We start from the raw sequence: 18,561 nt of genomic DNA, 5'->3' as shown, positions 1-18,561 counted from the left end.
TTAAACAAATGCATTTTAGATCACCTACTTCTCAGTTCATGATTTTTGATTCGGTGTGTTGCAGCTGATTACCGGAACACACTCACCCAAAGTGTCGATCTACATCCATACATAATTTACTAAAAGAATTTTTTTGAGTTGTTTCTGCATATGCCTCTTGGTATTTACTAGGTCACCTTCGAGATTCGTTAACTAACATACATATCCTATCTACGCTTTTCACATCCATATAATGATGCCATGTTTTTCCTTTTGAGTAGACGATTCTTTATTTATTAACCTATACACCAATATGTTGTTTCCATTGATCTCATAGTACTTTTTGTGTGTTTCTTTATCTTGGGCTGAAAACTTATTGTCGGTTCAAGCTATTTTTAAGTCATGTATACTATGGAAGTTGTGTAAAAGAACGTTTACTGAAATGTTATGTAAAACCTATGGCTCAAAGCTAAGCTTCGGTAAATTGGAATATTTATAGTTATATTTGGGAGTTTCATTAGATTAATCTGGAATTTCAAACTAATCCATTTAATTATTTGAGAGCACCAGCAACACAATTTTTGAAAAAAAAAACATGCCCACCAAACGAAGGGCATGGCTATGTTGTCCATTTATGCAAATCTCTAGGAAGGAGAAACCCTCAAGAACTGCTAGGAAGGAGAAAGCCCTCCACGTCTCCGAGCCTGACTATGCCTTCGTATGTTCCCTCTTTCGATCTGTCTCTCCCCTTCCGGTCCGTTCCGTTCCCCCCTCACGGCGCTCGTGTTCGTGTCTCCTGGCCTGACGTATGTGCGTGTGTGGTTCTTCTGCAGCTTGCAGCGAGGATTGCTGTGTCCAACCTGCCGCCAAGTGGAGTTAGTCTGTGTGGTGCTTGTAAATAGAGAGCATTCTGGTAGAAAGGTATAGGAAAGAATAGGAAAACTTCTGTCATTTTCTTTGGTCTCTGAAAAATAAATGGTGATATGGGCTGATACATTGCTAAATTACATGATACAAACTCACTTCTCTTTTTTGATTTTTGGTTTACTTCGTTGTGCTACAATGGCTCTCCTAGGAATGTCCTTCCATGCTTTGATGTGCACAATCCAGAAAGTGCATGCATCCAGAAATCAAATAGGATTTTTTATGTGTTATCTTCTCATAAATCTTGTGCTCGTCCAATAAGAATAAGGTTTGGTGGTATTGTTTTTGTTTGTCACCCGGTAGATTTCAGACTTCAAGCTAGCTGCAGTTATTTCAGGTTATATGTGTTGGGGAATGTAGTAATTTCAAAAATTTCCTACGCACACGCAAGTTCATGGTGATGCATAGCAACGAGAGGGGAGAGTGTTGTCCACGTACCCTCGTAGACCGAAAGCAGAAGCGTTAGCACAACGCGGTTGATGTAGTCATACGTCTTCACGATCCGACCGATCAAGTACCGAACGCACGGCACCTCCGAGTTCAGCACACGTTCAGCCCGATGACGTCCCTCGAACTCCGATCTAGCCGAGTGTTGAGGGAGAGTTTCGTCAGCACGACGGCGTGGTGACGATGATGATGTTCTACCGACGCAGGGCTTCGCCTAAGCACCGCTACAGTATTATCGAGGTGGACTATGGTGGAGGGGGGCACCGCACACGGCTAAAAGATCAAACGATCAATTGTTGTCTCTATGGGGTGCCCCCCTGCCCCTGTATATAAAGGAGCAAGGGGGGAGGCGGCCGACCAAGGAGGAGGGCGCGCCAAGGGGGGAGTCCTACTCCCACCGGGAGTAGGACTCCTCCTTTCCTTGTTGGAGTAGGAGAGAAGGAAAGAGGGGGAGAGGGAGAAGGAAAAGGGGGCTGCACCCCTTGTCCAATTCGGACCAGAGGGGGGGGGGGTGCGCGCCTCCTTCCTTTTGGCCTCTCTCCTCTATTCCTGTATGGCCCAATAAGGCCCAATACTTCTCCCCGGCGAATTCCCGTAACTCTCCGGTACTCCGATAAATACCCGAATCACTCGGAACCTTTCCAAAGTCCGAATATAGTCGTCCAATATATCGATCTTTACGTCTCGGCCATTTCGAGACTCCTCGTCATGTCCCCGATCTCATCCGGGACTCCGAACTACCTTCGGTACATCAAAACACATAAACTCATAATATAACCGTCATCGAACTTTAAGCGTGCGGACCCTACGGGTTCGAGAACTATGTAGACATGACCGAGACACGTCTCCGGTCAATAACCAACAGCGGAACCTGGATGCTCATATTGGCTCCCACATATTCTACGAAGATCTTTATCGGTCAGACCGCATAACAACATACGTTGTTCCCTTTGTCATCGGTATGTTACTTGCCCGAGATTCGATCGTCGGTATCTCAATACCTAGTTCAATCTCGTTACCGGCAAGTCTCTTTACTCGTTCCGTAATACATCATTTCGCAACTAACTCATTAGTTACAATGCTTGCAAGGCTTATAATGATGTGCATTACTGAGTGGGCCCAGAGATACCTCTCCGACAATCGGAGTGACAAATCCTAATCTCGAAATACGCCAACCCAACAAGTACCTTTGGAAGCACCTGTAGAGCACCTTTATAATCACCCAGTTACGTTGTGACGTTTGGTAGCACACAAAGTGTTCCTCCGGTAAACGGGAGTTGCATAATCTCATAGTCATAGGAACATGTATAAGTCATGAAGAAAGCAATAGCAACATACTAAACGATCGAGTGCTAAGCTAACGGAATGGGTCAAGTCAATCACGTCATTCTCCTAATGAGGTGATCCCGTTAATCAAATAACAACTCATGTCTATGGCTGGGAAACATAACCATCTTTGATCAACGAGCTAGTCAAGTAGAGGCATACTAGTGACACTCTGTTTGTCTATGTATTCACACATGTATCATGTTTCCGGTTAATACAATTCTAGCATGAATAATAAACATTTATCATGATATAAGGAAATAAATAATAACTTTATTATTGCCTCTAGGGCATATTTCCTTCAATATGTGCAAATCCTTGGTGTGACATGATTGGTAACTGACCATGAATACGTTGCAATCTGATATGTCTAATTCTTGATTTATGTGGTACCATGGTCTAAAAATTGGTCCTAAAGATACATGATGTTTTTGTACAAAGTTGAGACAGTTATTTTTGAACGGAGGGAGTATTATATTATTTTGTTCCTTTTTAATTTGGTTCTAAAGATATAGTTTCTGAGTGATCATTTTGCATCAGCCAAGCTTGCCGTTGTTACAAATAATTGTTCTGTTGTCCTCAATTCACTTTCTCGGTTTTTTTAATGCTACAAGCGTTATTGTTCCAGTTTTTTTAGTTATTGATCATGCCATTTTTCTTTTTTCCTTTGTAGCTGAAAGATTAGTGAGACTGACTAAATTTTGAACATGTTCCATGTGAGAGAAATAACATGTTGATTTCATCTTGAAATAATCATAGCTGAGGGACGAGGTTCGTAACTGAGGGTCATGTGCAGAGCTGGAGGAAGAAGTTGCGAGGCTTGGAACTCTCCTTGTGAAGGGCTCAGGAACAGCAGTGAGGACTATGCCTCTTTAGTTGTAATTGTGATACTCCTGATGTGCAAGTAAACACTCCTGTGATACTCCTTATGCTACAATGTTGGTTGTTAGTACAGAGGTGGTGACATTATTTGATTCTTTGGTATTGATTTCATGATTTGTGGTTAATACATGACGTAATACAATCCACATTGCATTATATTTCCAGTTACATCTCCTACTTACTCACTACTAACATTTTTTCTAATTCGCTTCTTGCGTCATTGGCGCAACCAGGTCATCTAGTTTTCTATTAAGGACGAGAGTGCTCGGGCTGGCATGGTCCTCCGTAATGAACATGGTGCTATTATTTTCTCTTCTTGCCATGAGCTACGGCATAGTGCATCCCCATTTTCTATTAAGCTTGAGCTGCTTGTTTGGAGGGCATCTCCTTTGCTTCCCAGTGGTCTGTGTTGCCAATTGTGATTCAAATGGATTGCTTCGACGTGGTAAAGCTGATCAAGGAAGGAGTAGATGACCAGTCGAAGCATATGATGATGGTTCGAAAGATTGTTGCTCTTCTTCAGGATCGTGGTGAATTCTTAGTCAGAGGTAATATCACTAATAGTCACACTACTTGCATTGGATATGCAGTTTAGTGCTACAACTTGCAAAATACGTCTTTTTAGTCAGCTAACTTGCGTTTCAGTGCAGATACGGTCACTCCATGCGTATTCGGCGCTTGCGTGGCATGCCACGTCTGCATGGAGCCACTGTCAGTGACCGAAGACGCTCTGGAGCAACCAACGCGTGGTAAACTTGCACGGACCCCCTGAATCTGTCTGTCAGGCGTACGGGCACCGGAGAGAGATAATAGAGATTGCTATAGAAAATTGGTGGGTGGCAAGATTTGAGCAGAATCTGCTCATTACCCAATTGGCAATATGTTGTCAAGTAATATTGGCAGGACCTGGGTTCGAATCCCAGTCCTCTCTTTTTATTTGGATGTTCTGTACATGTTCTAAATTTTGCCAAAACGTTTACTGAATTTTTGGACAGTATTTTGGCACAGTTTTCAACTGAATTTTGCCACAACATTGTACAGAATTGAACCATGAAAATAAGACAAAAATCTGAAACTGTCATGAAGATTGTACACACAAGTTTTCAACGCATGTTAGGAAAGAACAAACCGTTGTTAGTCACTTTCTAGCAAACTTTGGTCGAATTAAGAAGCCCACTGCATGGTGGCTTCGACTTGGCTGTTGCTTGATGAATGAATTTACCTTTTCCTCGCCAAAAAAAAAGAAAAGAAAAAAGAGGGTCCTTTCTTTTTGGATATGGACGGTGGAGACGGTGATCTTTTATTTTTTATTTCATGCGGACTCAGCTGTATGTCCAGCACCAGGGGAGGTATGTCGTTCTGTATTTATTTTTATTTTTTAACATAAATTCTGCACTCAGCACACAGCACAGAACTCAGTAAGAAACACTAGGTTGCTTCAGCATGGGTTAAAACGACTACTTTGATATCATCTGTAGATAACAACAGGCCACAGGGCATTCACACTGGACTCAACCAAGAAGAAACAGAATTGTTATATAGCCACAACAACAGCGGTAAGCACGATTCCATCAGATAAAAACAACAGCTCTTTAAACCCTAGACGACACTAAGATGGACAACCTAACTCAGGTTATAATACAAGCAGTTTTCGCCTACACAGGAAGTTCACTCAAAGAGGATGACGCTCCTTCATCCATCCACCGTTAAAAACAAGCAGCAATCCCGCTCATCATGTTGAAGACCCATGGCCGTGACCGTTGGCATCGGTCGCTGGTGCTGGGTTTTGTTGCTCGGCAAAGGGCACTATGGCAGCATTTCCATTCTGCTGAGAGAGGGTGCTTCCATTCTGCTGAGAGAGGGTGTTTCCATTCTGCTGAGAGTGAATTCAAGCGTCAACCACCAGCTCATTCATAATATGAAAATCGTTGGAAGGATTAGGTGTAGGTTGGAAAACGGATTCCTAAGTCGTAACAGGATGGTGGAGATACTTCTAACATAGATCCTCTATACTTGCTGCTTGAAATGGGGGTATCTAACACTTTTATGGCATCGGAAGAAGAAAATGGCATATCACCTTATGTGCTTCGGACTCTTGGTGCAAATATATGGGAACAAAATCAGACATTTTGTCAGTGTTAACCAAACCAATGTTTAATAAACAATGGATTCCATAAAAACAAGGCACCCATTCATGTCACCAAAATTTTCAAATGGGCACTTTCTGGGGTCAATGATGTATTGAAAGAGATCAAGATTAGTTAAGATTATAACATAAACCGATGATCCTCTTTTTTATATTCCAATTTTCAGGACACGGGAATCATAATTTGTTTTATGTCCTGTTATGTACGTGCTTGTTAATTTTAAATGACTGAAAATACGTTAACTAATTTTTACTCAGTATTTTCAGAAGTTTCAGCCATTGCTTAGTATTGGGACCATTGTTAAGATGGACATCATGCAAAATACAATCCTTTCTCAGATAATTATATAAGATATGGACTCAGCTCATTTTTTAAGAAAGAACAAATAATCACTTCAGCTTATAGGGAAAGTTTAAACCAAGCATACTCACCCTGAAGTTTAAACCAAGCATACTCAGTATTTTCAGAAGCAGCTAATAATAGATAAGAGACTTACACTATCATTTGGACCTGTTGACACCATTTGAAGAGATGGGGGAGTAGACTTTGATAGGTCCCTCAACATGCCCTATAGAAAATAAACATGGAAGGTTAACAAGTCGTCTGGCATAGTGGCATCAACTTAATAATTAATCAGCTTCATATAAAGAGGAGAACTGGGCTACAGCCCAGTGGTGGGTGTGAAGTTCTGTCACCCCACCCTCCAAGGTTCGATTCCTGTGATGTGAATTAATTTCTCTGAGTATTTTACGGAGTGGAAAAGCTGGTGCCACGTTGTCTTCTTCAAACAAAACCATGAGACTCCTTCCCAAGGGTCTCTTTTAGAATTCACAAAGGGATTATACAAAAAAAACTACATGTACATAAAATTTTCATTTGCAAGGTAAGGTGCTTGAATCCAATAATACATGAAAGAGAAACTAAGCGATGCAGAATTTAGACATCCCCAACCTTCTGTGTAACAGATCATTTATGGACCGCCGATATTTTTTCAAATAAAAATAATGATTAACCCATAAAGCATTATTGACAGTTAATTTGCTTCAAGTTGTATAAAGTGCTGAGAAGAAAAATACTCTTTAACTCCACTACGAAATACACTCAAATGGTAACACCTGTTATTTGTCGAGCATTTTTCCACAGCAGAGATTAAATACAACCAAACATGAACACCATCCAGGATGCATCTAGACTCATTACAATCATCTAGATTTTTTGTTCAGTAGAATTTAATCTAAACGAATGTTAGAACTGTTCGTTTTACAGAAAACAAGGAACAAACTAGATACTAAGCGTTCTAGTGCCCTGAACTTCACCAATATGACATACAGCAAACAGAAAAGGACACAGTGTTTTACGGCCAATAGAATCATTGTGTAGATACATAAATAGATCAAGATAAACACTGGTGATTTAAAGTATAGAGTTCTAATAAACTTTAGAAACTAGGGAATACCCCGCCCGTTGCTGCGGGAATTGATTGCAATATATTTCAGCGATTTGATTGTCTGAACCTTCCATCGCTGAATTAATAATATATGAACTAAAGCTAAAAATAAATATTATATACTGTATTTGGTTATTGTGTAGTCTGAAAATATTTTGATTATAAATGGCATAACGTAATGGAAAGCTTTTTTTCATACATGTTGAGTGGACCTTTGATGAAGTGGCATGTGTGGTGAGGTGGAAGGTGTGCATGAGATCAACTAATAATGGAAAACTTTTTCTCATGCATGAAGTGGTGGGCCTTTGATGAGGTGTGTGCATGTCAAGATATAGAGGTAGTGGGGATGAACTATTTAGGTATATAGGATAAGTTAACCAAGTAGTAAAATAACCTAAGTACTCCCTCCGTTCCTAAATATTTGTCTTTCTAGAGATTTCAACAAGTGACTACATACGGAGCAAAATGAGTGAATCTACACTCTAAAATATGTCTATATACATCCGTGTGTGGTAGTCCATTTGAAATCTCTAAGAAGACAAATATTTAGGAACGGAGGGAGTATTAATTAATTGATAGTGAAGTGAGTCGTTTCAACACAAAGGACCCAACAACAACAAAGCCTTTAGTCCCAAACAAGTTGGGGTAGGCTAGAGCTGAAAGCTGAAACCCATAAGATCTCGCAACCAACTCATAGTTCTGGCACATGGATAGCAAGCTTCCACGCACCCGTCCATGGCTAGTTCTTCGGTGATACTCCAGTCCTTCAGATCTCTCTTTACGAACTCCTCCCATGTCAGGTTCGGTCTACCCCGGCCTCTCTTGACATTATCAGCACGCTTTAGCCGTCCGCTATGCACTGGAGCTTCTGGAGGCCTGCGCTGAATATGCCCAAACCATCTCAGACGATGTTGGACAAGCTTCTCTTCAAGCGGTGCTACCCCAACTCTATCTCGTATATCATCATTCCGGACCCGACTGTTGATAATTCCTTTATACAGCATCATCTAAAAGTTATTCTGTCTATTCAACAATATATTACCCGCATGGATACCTACTTTGATAGAATCTATCTAGTGAGAAAAGAATAGTACGATTACGTAAACTAATACTCCAATTTGTGTCCCTAGGTATCTGAACAGATATTGTGAGATGGAGGTAGTACACTATATGCCTCTATCGTCAATTAAATTGATATGCAACAGCACTAGCAAGTATTTACAAGTACCTTATTTGCCCACATGAGGCCGCAAGCATTGCATAATGTTCTTGGCCCTTCAGGTCCACGACGCATCATAGGTGTATTATGTGCATTAGTACCACAGTGATGGCATCTGAAAGAATTTGAAAGAAGTCAGCCATCGGTAAAATTCACAAATAAAATCCTATGTGTTTAAGAAATAAAAAGGTAAGATCTAACAGATACCCCATATGGAAAGAAGCATCTGTCCATGTATGCTAGGTGTCAGATAATACCTTCAGTCCATGTCAAACTTGCTTGCACAACTAACAAAGTAAGGAAATCTGAATATCCCAGGGAAGATGAGCTAGGCAAAAAAAAAGGTACTGGTATATACTATTATGTGTACCAGCCAGCTCTATGAATTATCTGCCATAAATTGTGTTTCTTTGTGGCACCTACAGTGACATACTAGAGCATTTAATTTCAAAAACAGCAATTTATCGCACAGAAGGCATCTTTCAAAGCATCTAGAAATATTGCTGGATAACTCGAATACATTCCACTGACTCAGCAAAATACATTTCATCAACTTACGAAGCAGCAGACGGAGGTCGACCTTCCACTGATCCCCAGTTTGGGGAGCCATCTGCAGTTGCCAGTTCAGAAGTTCCGTCATCAGGTTTTGGTTTTGAAGATGTAAATTGGCCTCTATTACGCTGCATCCTATAAATACATGGAAAATATGGAAATGCATCAATAGTGTCTGTGCATAACCAGTGCAGAAGTAACTTAGACAACAAGCAAAATATAATCTTATCTAAATCAAAGAATGTTAGTATCAGAATACTAGGTAGTTTTTTTTCAGCAGTATCATATCATAGAATCACGATACTTTTTATAAAACTACAATTAGTATATATAATAAATAAAATGCTCATCTAACACAAATTATAGGACAATACTGCTCTAGAATTGCATTATACTAATACCATGCATGAGATCAATCCCAAACTGATGAAGTGCAAATTTCTAACCCGACCGACACAACACAACAAAATTGTTTTAATAGATGCAGTGTCTATGTTTTTTTTGCTGAATGCAGCGTTCACATTAATTTCACTACAAATTCATTTCTGGAAAATCATTTACTCTCCTCATTCAAGAGATGGAGAACATGGTGTCTAATGAATGCAGCCCAACTAAAAAAGCACTGATAGATGTACGATTAAGCGTGCCTAGGCGCTAGGCGACAGCAGAACTCCTAGCCAACCATGCCTACGCGTGCGCTTAGGCGATATAGACTCTATGCAGAGGCAAAATTAGGAATGTACACCTGACTCTTTTTTGGATCTTGCCCACATGAATGTACCTAAGTGGGCTTCTACTAAGAAGCTGAAGCCCAAGGCCTTCACAGGGTTTGTGAGGTGACTATGCAGGAGCAATAGACGAGAGGTCTAGTGCCCACCTCGACTAGAACTACACGTGCTTATAATGTTTTATGTGGCCTTGCTTAACCCACCATTGCAAAGCATGGCCAGGCCTTGCGGTTTTGTTCCCATAGATAGTGGTACCACACATAGTTCATGTGCGCCAATCCTAGCGATTCTACCTGTGGGAATGTAGTGTAACAATGATAAGGTGGAATTGCAATACATGATAGTGATACACTACAAATCATTTGGCTCTGGTAAGAATGTAGAATCACAAGATAGTATGATACTGTGATCTATGCCGTGACCCTGAAACCATACCAAAATCAAGAAGTGCCACACTGGTATTACAACCGACAAGAATCATGGCATACCAATGATATTTGACACGGCACAAACTAACAAGGCGAATGGAACAACTAGAGGCAATTAATTAATCTGCATACTGAACAGAGTTTGCTAATAAAAATGCAGTGGATGAGCATATGTTCCCAAGAAAACAACGGCAAAATAATACGCATAAGGGATGTAACATATTTAAATGTATGCCATCAAATTTTGCCTTAATAACCTTTCAAGACATAATGTGACTGCAATTTCCCAGACAACATTTCAGACATGATGATTGGAATTCCCAGCCAACCATTACACCAACCTTAGTGCAACTTCCTTGCGAACTGTATACCGGATCTTCTTATCAAAGTTCCGCTCTTTCCGCTTCTCCCTAAACCTCATCAACGATGCCACCCGGTGTGGAAAATTCAACCTCTGAATCATAGTAAATTCAACCTCTGACGCATGTGAATCATCCAGCGCATAAAATATTAACTGTCATCACTTGTCTCAACCTTACTGTATGGAGTAGATGATGATGCTCCGGCACCCATGCCTGGGTTCAGCTCCCTTCCCCCTAGCAGCAAAAGCACAGCTTGCACCTGCGACAGCAATCAAAGACTACTGAATTACTTACGAAAGAGGCAGGGGAGACAAAATTATACTACTACTACTAGAAACGGCAAGAGACCAACCTTATCAGGGGAAACAGAGTCGAACACGTAGACCTCGCCCTGAAATGAAAGGGTGAGCTGGTTACCCGTGGCGGGCGGCACAATCGCAGAGACCATCGCCCCGTGCGGGTCCAACGGTGCGCCGGCCGCAGCTGCAGCAGCAGCCTGTGCCACGGCCTCGGCGTCCATCGGGACGGACTCCCCGTTGCCGCCGTGCTGCCCATGCTCGTGTTGCCCATCCCCCTCGCCCTCGTCCTCCTCCTCCTCCATCTCCTCCTCTTCCTCCTCTTCCTCCTCCTCTTCTTCCTCCTCCATCTCCTGCTCCTGCGCGTGCTCGTACGCGTTCATCGCCTCCGCCTCGGCCGCGACGGCCGCGATGGACGCGTTCAATGCCTCCGCCTCGGCAGCCACGGCCGCGAGGTGGTCAATCACGGCGCCCGCTGCTGCGGGCGCAGCGGCGGGCGCGGGCGGGTCCTCCGCCGGCTGCGGGGGCCGCTCGGGGCCCCGGCGCGGCTGGTATGGCTTGCCGTCGTGCTGTGCCATGGCGAAGGACCGGATCGGACCGGATCGGACGACGGGGATGGGGGTGGGGAGGAGGGTGTGGTAACCCTAGGATCGCGATCCGATTTTGGTTTGGAGGGTGGAAATGGACACGGGCTGAGAGGTGCAGGAAGCGCGAGCGGTTTTCGGGCGGATCTCGGCCGTCCCGTCTCTGACAAGCTCGAGTCCCATTCCAGGGTCAGGATATCTTCCAATTTTTTGAACATCCTCTCTTTTTCAAATCCAAACTTCTCTATATCTACTCGTATAGACTTAGCAAACATAAACTTTTCTAAACGCACCTCACAAAATATACATGGATCAATATACATGATTAGGTCCACTAAACTTAATCTAACACCTAACCTTAATCTAATCCGTTCTCTCATGTGCATTTAGTAATTTAGATTGTCTGTCGTACCCCCCGCATCCCTACAATTACGCAAGGCACGAAAAAGAAAACTGATCGCAATTGGATCCCCTCAATTTGGGTGCTGCCTTGCTCGTGCTCGCCCAAAACAACTTCACCCGCAACCCACGCCGCCTGCCTCTAGTCGCCGGACGCTCCTACCCACGTGACTAGAGACATACATCACCTGCCATTTTGCTCCATGCTAAAAAAAAGGTTTGCTGACGAGAAAGATGTTATTTTTCTTCGTCCAAAATCACATCCCAAGTTTGCGTTTCATGTCTATAGTAAAAAAATGCATGGTGATATATTCATGTCTTAGAGGCGTTATGGCGGTTTAGCCATCCATCAGGGGAGGAACATGCTTGTTTAGGAGAGACTAGTGTGTTGAAAAGTTTTCGCATTAATATTTCATTCGAGTCGACTTTGACAATTCAACTAGAACCTACGACGGCACTGCACCTATCAATCGTTAAACTAACTTTGAAGTTGTTATTAACCAAGCGGGGCATGATACACCCGACTACAAAGGTTTGATCCTTCGGTGCAACCGATAACAAGTACTCCCTCCGTAAACTAATATAAGAGCGTTTAGATCACTGCTTTAGTAATCTAAACGCTCTTATATTAGTTTACAGAGGGAGTACTACTTTTGATCCAAAATAAGTGTCGCAGTTTTGAATTAACCATAGTTCAAAACTGCGACACTTATTTTGAATCGGAGGTAGTAAGATTTATGGATATCAATATGAGTATTACGAATATGGATGGATGATTGGTTAACTTGAGGTTTCGACGAGTGGTTCGCTTGTGGCCGTTGGATATATCCGTTTACATGAAGTTGCAACAGTGACTAAACAAATCTCAGGGTTTAGACAATGCCATAATGATGGTATTTATGGAGGGTATAGAGAAACTCGGTTGCTTCCTCTGAATTAGGAAGATGCCAGCCCCCAAGTGCAAGGGTTGGTAGCGAGCAGTAGTTTTCCTCAAGCGGATGCCCTTAAGGTGTATCAGACCAGTGGGAGTTGCAGACCAACCAATTATCAGTACATGCACACATAGATACGAAATTTCCTTGGTCCCCAACGAAATTAGTGAGATTGTTAGTCTCACTAGCTTTCTAGTTACAAGGATTAAATGCATGGGTGTATGGAAGATTGATTGCAACAAGAAAATAAAACAAGGAATTGTAAAGAGAGTGTTGATCGAGGTTGTAAGAAATATGAAGAATAATGGACCGGTATCCATAGCTTCACTAATGGTTTCTCTCCAAAGGATAGCATGGTGTGTAATAGCAGTTGTGTATCCATTAAATTGCAGTTTTTATACCGATGCATGCAGGAAGGTCCTATCTGGGTAGTTCAGGTTGCTAGTTTGAACGAGGTTCACTCGGCAGCTCAGAACAAAGAACTTGCACGCCACCCACATAACCCTGGGGGCTCAATGAAGAACTATCTTCTTAAGAGTTCCACCCCAGGACGCTGACCGGATCCATTCCGAGAAGCACACATCATATGCCAGCCTAGGCGCAAAACTTGGGACACCAGAAGCAATAAGCTGGCCACCTGAAGGCTTTCGAGGTGAAAGTAAAAAACAAAATCAGGCTTGCCTTACTCCCATCCTGGAATGACTCTATTGTTTTGGCATTTTCAACTTAATCAGAAAGGGGTGTTCCCGGGTGTCGGTGTCAAAACTGGCAGATCTCGGGTAGGGGGGCCCGAGTTGTTAGATCAGATCGATGGGTAACAAGAGAGAACACACACAAAGTTTACGCAGGTTCAGGCCCTCTCTAAGCAGGTAAAACCCTGCGTCCTGCTCTTGCTTATATTATGGATGTATCAAGGTACAGAGCTGATCTACCTCGAGATCGTGAGTTGTGGTCTAAACCCTAGGGTATGATGAATGTATGAATGGGTGTATCGATGGATGCTTGTCTCTACGGACTAAACCCTCCAGCTTATATAATGTACTGGAGGCCTAGGATAACAAGAGTCCTAGTTGAATACGTCGGTGAAGAGGAGTCCTTGTCTTGATCACCAAGTCTTGTGGAATCTTCCTCGTATATGTCAAGGGCTGCCCAAAGTGGCCCAATAGTGAACCGCCATGGGGGTCCTCGCCCCGATCCACCTAGTCGAGAGACGACGTGGTGAGTACCCCCCTAGTCCAGGACACCATCAGTAGCCCCCTGAACTGGTCTTCAAGGTGAGGATGCTCCTCGGTTCTTCTGAACTGTTCTTCATCTTCGGTCATCGGTCTTGAAAGTTGGTTCAACAAATCTTCTCATCTTCGATCTTGAGGATCGTCGAGGTATATCCGAAGAGTTCACACGCTGGGCATCTGAGGACCCCCTTAAAATTCTTGGCCTTTATCAATGCCTTGTTATTTTTTACGCGACACTTCGGGATTGAAGTTTTTCCCGAGCGGCGGTGTCCTCTTGCAGCCGAGTTCCAATGCGGGATTGCATCTGATGTGCCTTTTTGAAGCCGAGCTTAATGAAGGAAATGCCCTCTATAGAGCCTGTCACTTGCATCCGAGCTTCACACCGGACTGCTTCCGAGGTGGTGCACCACCTCGGCCGTGGGTTGATTTTTTGCGGAATTTATTTCCGATTGGTGCAATTTATTTGTTGATGAGATGTGTAGCCAGTAGCCCTCAAGGTGTGTGTCGGCCTAATATCCGAGATGCACCTTGATGTCTACTACACAACTTATTCTTGTAGACTCGTGTTGGGCCTATGATACGTCTCCAACGTATCTATAATTTTTTATTGTTCCATGCTATTATATTATTCATCTTGAATGTTTTATATGCATTATTATGCTATTTCTTATCATTTTTTGGGACTAACCTACTAACCTAGTGCCAGTTGATGTTTTTTCCTTGTTTTTGTCTTTACAGAAAATCAATACTAAACGGAGTCCAACTGGAACGAAACTTTTTGACAATTTTTCTTGGACCACAAGACACCTTAAAGCTTCGGGAGGAGGCCAGAGGAGCCACGAGTGATGTCTACTACGCAACTTGTTCTTGTAAACTTGTGTTGGGCCTCCAAGCGCATAGTTTTGTAGGACAGTAGCAATTTTCCCTCAAGTGGATGACCTAAGGTTTATCAATCCATGGGAGGTGTAGGATGAAGATGGTCTCTCTCAAACGACCCTGCAACCAAATAACAAACAGTCTCTTGTGTCCCCAACACACCAAATACAATGGTAAATTGTATAGGTGCACTAGTTCGGTGAAGAGATGGTGATAAAAGTGTAGTAATGATAGTAGATATTGATTTTTGTAATAGTAACAATAAAAAACAGCAAGGTAGCAAGTAACAAAAGTGAGCACAAACGGTATTGCAATGCTTGAAAACAAGGCCTAGGGTCCGTACTTTCGCTAGTGCAATCTCTCAACAATGCTAACATAGTTGGATCATATAACCATCCCTCAAAGTGCAACGAAGAATCACTCCAAAGTTCCTATCCAGTGGAGAACATAAGATGAAATTGTTTGTAGGGTACGCAACCACCTCAAAGCTATTCTTTCCGTTCAATCTATTCATGAGTTCATACTAAAATAACACAAAGCTATTCTTTCCGTTCGATCTATCCTAGAGTTCGTACTAAAATAACACCAAATAATTTCAGATCCGTAATACTCAATCCAATGGAAAGAACTTCAAAGAGTGCCCCAAAATTTCTACCGGAGAAACAAAGACAAGAACGTGCATCAACCCCTATGCATAGATTACCCCAATGTCACCTCTGGAATCCACGAGTTGAGTGCCAAAACACATATCAAGTGAATCAATACGACACCCCATTGTCACCACGAGTATTCAATTGCAAGACATATATCAAGTGTTCTCAAATCCATAAAAGTATTCAATCCGATAACAACGAAATCTCAAAGGGAAAACTCAATTCATCACAACAAGATAGAGAGGGGAAAACACCATATGATCCGATTATATTAACAAAGCCCGCGATACATCAAGATCGTGACATCTCAAGAACATGAGAGAGAGAGATTAAACACATAGCTACTGGTACAAACCCTCAGCCCCGAGGGCGGACTGCTCCCTCCTCATCATGGTGGCTGCTGGGATGATGAAGATGGCCACCGGTGATGATTCCCCCCTCCGGAGGGTGCCAGAACGGGCTACCGATTGGTTTTCGGTGGCTACAGAGGCTTGCGGCGGCGGAACTTCCGATCTAGGTTAACTCCGAAGGGTTTTGGAATATTTGTGAATTTATACGGTAAAGAGGGGGTGCGGAAGGCCACCGAGGTGGGCACAACCCACCTGGGTGCGCCTGGAGGCGCAGGCGCGCCCTGGTGGGTTGTGCCCCCCTCGGGGCACCCCACAGGTGCTGCTTTGGCCCAAAGGATGTCTCCTGGTCCATAAAAAATCATCGTGGAGTTTCGTTGCATTTGGACTCTGTTTGGTATTGATTTCCTACGATGTAAAAAACAAGCAAAAAACAGCAACTAGCACTAGGTCAATAGGTTAGTCCCAAAAATGATATAAAGTTGCTATAAAATGATTGTAAAACATCTAAGAATGATAAAAATAACAGCATGAATACTTCATAAATTATAGATACGTTGGAGACGTATCAACGAGGTGGACACAAGCTCGTAGGGCGTGCCTCCCAAGCTTGTGGGCCCCTCGTAGCCCCTCTAACCCTAATTCTTCTTCTATAAATACCCAAATATTCCCCATAGACCAGAGGGCACAAAAAAATACTTTTCCGTCGCCGCAAGTTTCTGTCCTCGTGAGATCCCATCTGGAGACCTGTTTTGGTACTCTGTCGGAGGGGGACTCGATCACGGAGGGCTTCTACATCAACCTTGATGCCCTTCCGATGATGTGTGAGTAGTTTACCATAGACCTACGGGTCCATAGGTAGTAGCCAGATGGCTTCTTCTCTCTCTTTATTCTTCAATACAATGTTCTCCTCGATGATCTTGGAGATCTATTCGATGTAATCTTATTTTGCGGTGCGTTTATTGAGATCCAATGAATTGTGGGTTTATGATCAGATTATCTATGAATATTACTTGAGTCTTCTCTAAACTCTTTTATGCATTATTAAGATAGCTTTGTATTTCTCTCCGATCTATTGATTTGGTTTGGCCAACTAGATTGATTTTTTATGCCATGGGAGAGGTGCTTTGTAATGGGTTCAATCTTGCGGTGCTTACTCCCAGTGACAGAAAGGGCATGACATGTATTTGTATTGTTTCCATTAAGGATAAAAAGGTGGGTTTGTTCATATTGATTGGATCTATCCCTCTACATCATGTCATCTTGCTTAAGGTGTTACTCCGTTCTTGTTAGCTTAATACACTAGATGCATGGTGGATAGCGGTCGATGTGTGGAGTAATAGTAGTAGATGCAGGCAGGAGTCGGTCTACTTGTCATGGACGTGATGCCTATATTCATGATCATTGCCTTAGATATCGTCATAACTATGCATTTTCGATCAATTGCTCAACAGTAATTTGTTTACCCACCGTATGCTTTCTTTCAAGAGAGAAGCCTCTAGTGAAACTATGCCCCCCAGGTGTATCTTTTATCATATTATTTCCAGATCTATAAAACCAAAAACCCAAAAATACCTTGCTGCAATTTATTTACCTTTACTTTATTTTGCACTTTTACTTATCTTTTATACCTATCTCTATGAGATCTCATCCTTGCAAGTAACCGTGAAGGGATTGACAACCCCTTTATCGTGTTGGGTGCAAGTACTTGTTTGTTTGTATAGGTGCAACCATTGGTGACTTGTGTGTTCCTCCTACTGGATTGATACCTTGGTTCTCAACTGAGGGAAATACTTATCTCTACTTTGCTGCATCACGCTTTCCTATTCAAGGGAAAAACCAACGCAAGCTCAAGAAGTAGCAGGAAGAATTTCTGGCGCCATTACCAGGGAGGATCTACATCAAGCCTACCAAGTACCGATCATAAACTCTCATATCCTGCATTTACATTATTCGCCATTTGCCTCTCGTTTCCCTCTCCCCCACTTCAAAAACATTTTCAGAAAAATGCAAAAATATTTGCCTTTTTCTTTGCCTTCTTTTCGTTCGTCTTTTCGTTTCCTTGTGTGCTAGATTGCTTTCTTTGTCACGATGTCTCAAGAAAATACTAAGTTGTGTGATTTTTCAACACTAATAATGATTTTATTAGTACTCCTGTCGGCGTTCTGGGAACGGGGGTACCCAGACTTGCCAGCCTGTGGCCCAGCGCGTGGCTTCTCCGACGGCCCGATACGGCCCAGCTTCAAGACCTCAAGTACAAGACCCTCGCGAGAGCCCCTGGTCTCGCGAGGTGAGCAACACCAAGACCTCCTGAGGAGCGCCATCCCAGGATGCCTCCCGAGGAGTGGAGATTTCTATGCAGGTACCCGCCTCATGAGGCTCAAGATGATGTGAGCCATGACGACCAGGGCCAGGCGGGCGCCAGCAGGTGCAGAGGGGACAATTTCCTCTTTGGTGCTAAGGAGGCAAGGGCAGGCGCAGGTTCCCGAGGGAGGCCCCAAAGCTTTCCATTCCGGTGCAACGAGACCAAGACCACGAGCTCGACAGGACGGATGTCATCACCGAGCCCACCGCTGCATCATGGCCAGAAGCTTTGCAGGCGAAGACTACCTTTCGTCAGGATAAGATGTACTACTTGTCCCCCTTCAAAATTGGCAGTTGTGGGATCCCTTCCCGCCAGATATGAAGGAAGAGTACTGAGGCCACTATAATGATATGCTAGTCTCCACCATAGAGGGGGATCAAATCCATTCCACCCTCGCCACTTGAGCCCTCGCGAGGTCGCTCGTCCTCTGTACTAG

The 18,561-nt window shown here is 43.1% G+C and overlaps 1 protein-coding gene across 2 annotated transcripts; it reads right to left on the bottom strand.

Moving 5' to 3' along the window:
* Nucleotides 1–4,995: 4,995 nt before the first annotated feature.
* LOC109778613 (GATA transcription factor 20) lies at nt 4,996–11,428 on the bottom strand. 2 transcript variants are annotated; one of them, XM_020337179.4, is made up of 7 exons: nt 10,794–11,428; nt 10,614–10,700; nt 10,421–10,533; nt 8,930–9,058; nt 8,381–8,486; nt 6,202–6,273; nt 4,996–5,431 (listed from the first exon to the last, which is right to left on the bottom strand). In XM_020337179.4, exons 1-7 carry the CDS (start codon nt 11,313–11,315, stop codon nt 5,291–5,293), a joined length of 1,170 nt encoding a protein of 389 aa, XP_020192768.1. In that variant the 5' UTR covers nt 11,316–11,428; the 3' UTR covers nt 4,996–5,290. The 2 variants fall into 2 exon arrangements, with proteins under 2 accessions (XP_020192768.1, XP_020192767.1); XM_020337178.4 differs by having other exon boundaries at nt 4,996–5,434; nt 10,794–11,427.
* Between the last annotated feature and the right edge of the window lie 7,133 nt (nt 11,429–18,561).

This window comes from Aegilops tauschii, chromosome 7, assembly GCF_002575655.3.
Source record: "Aegilops tauschii subsp. strangulata cultivar AL8/78 chromosome 7, Aet v6.0, whole genome shotgun sequence".
NCBI classification, from domain to species: domain Eukaryota; kingdom Viridiplantae; phylum Streptophyta; class Magnoliopsida; order Poales; family Poaceae; genus Aegilops; species Aegilops tauschii.
This window is presented reverse-complemented; position numbering and strand designations above follow the sequence as displayed.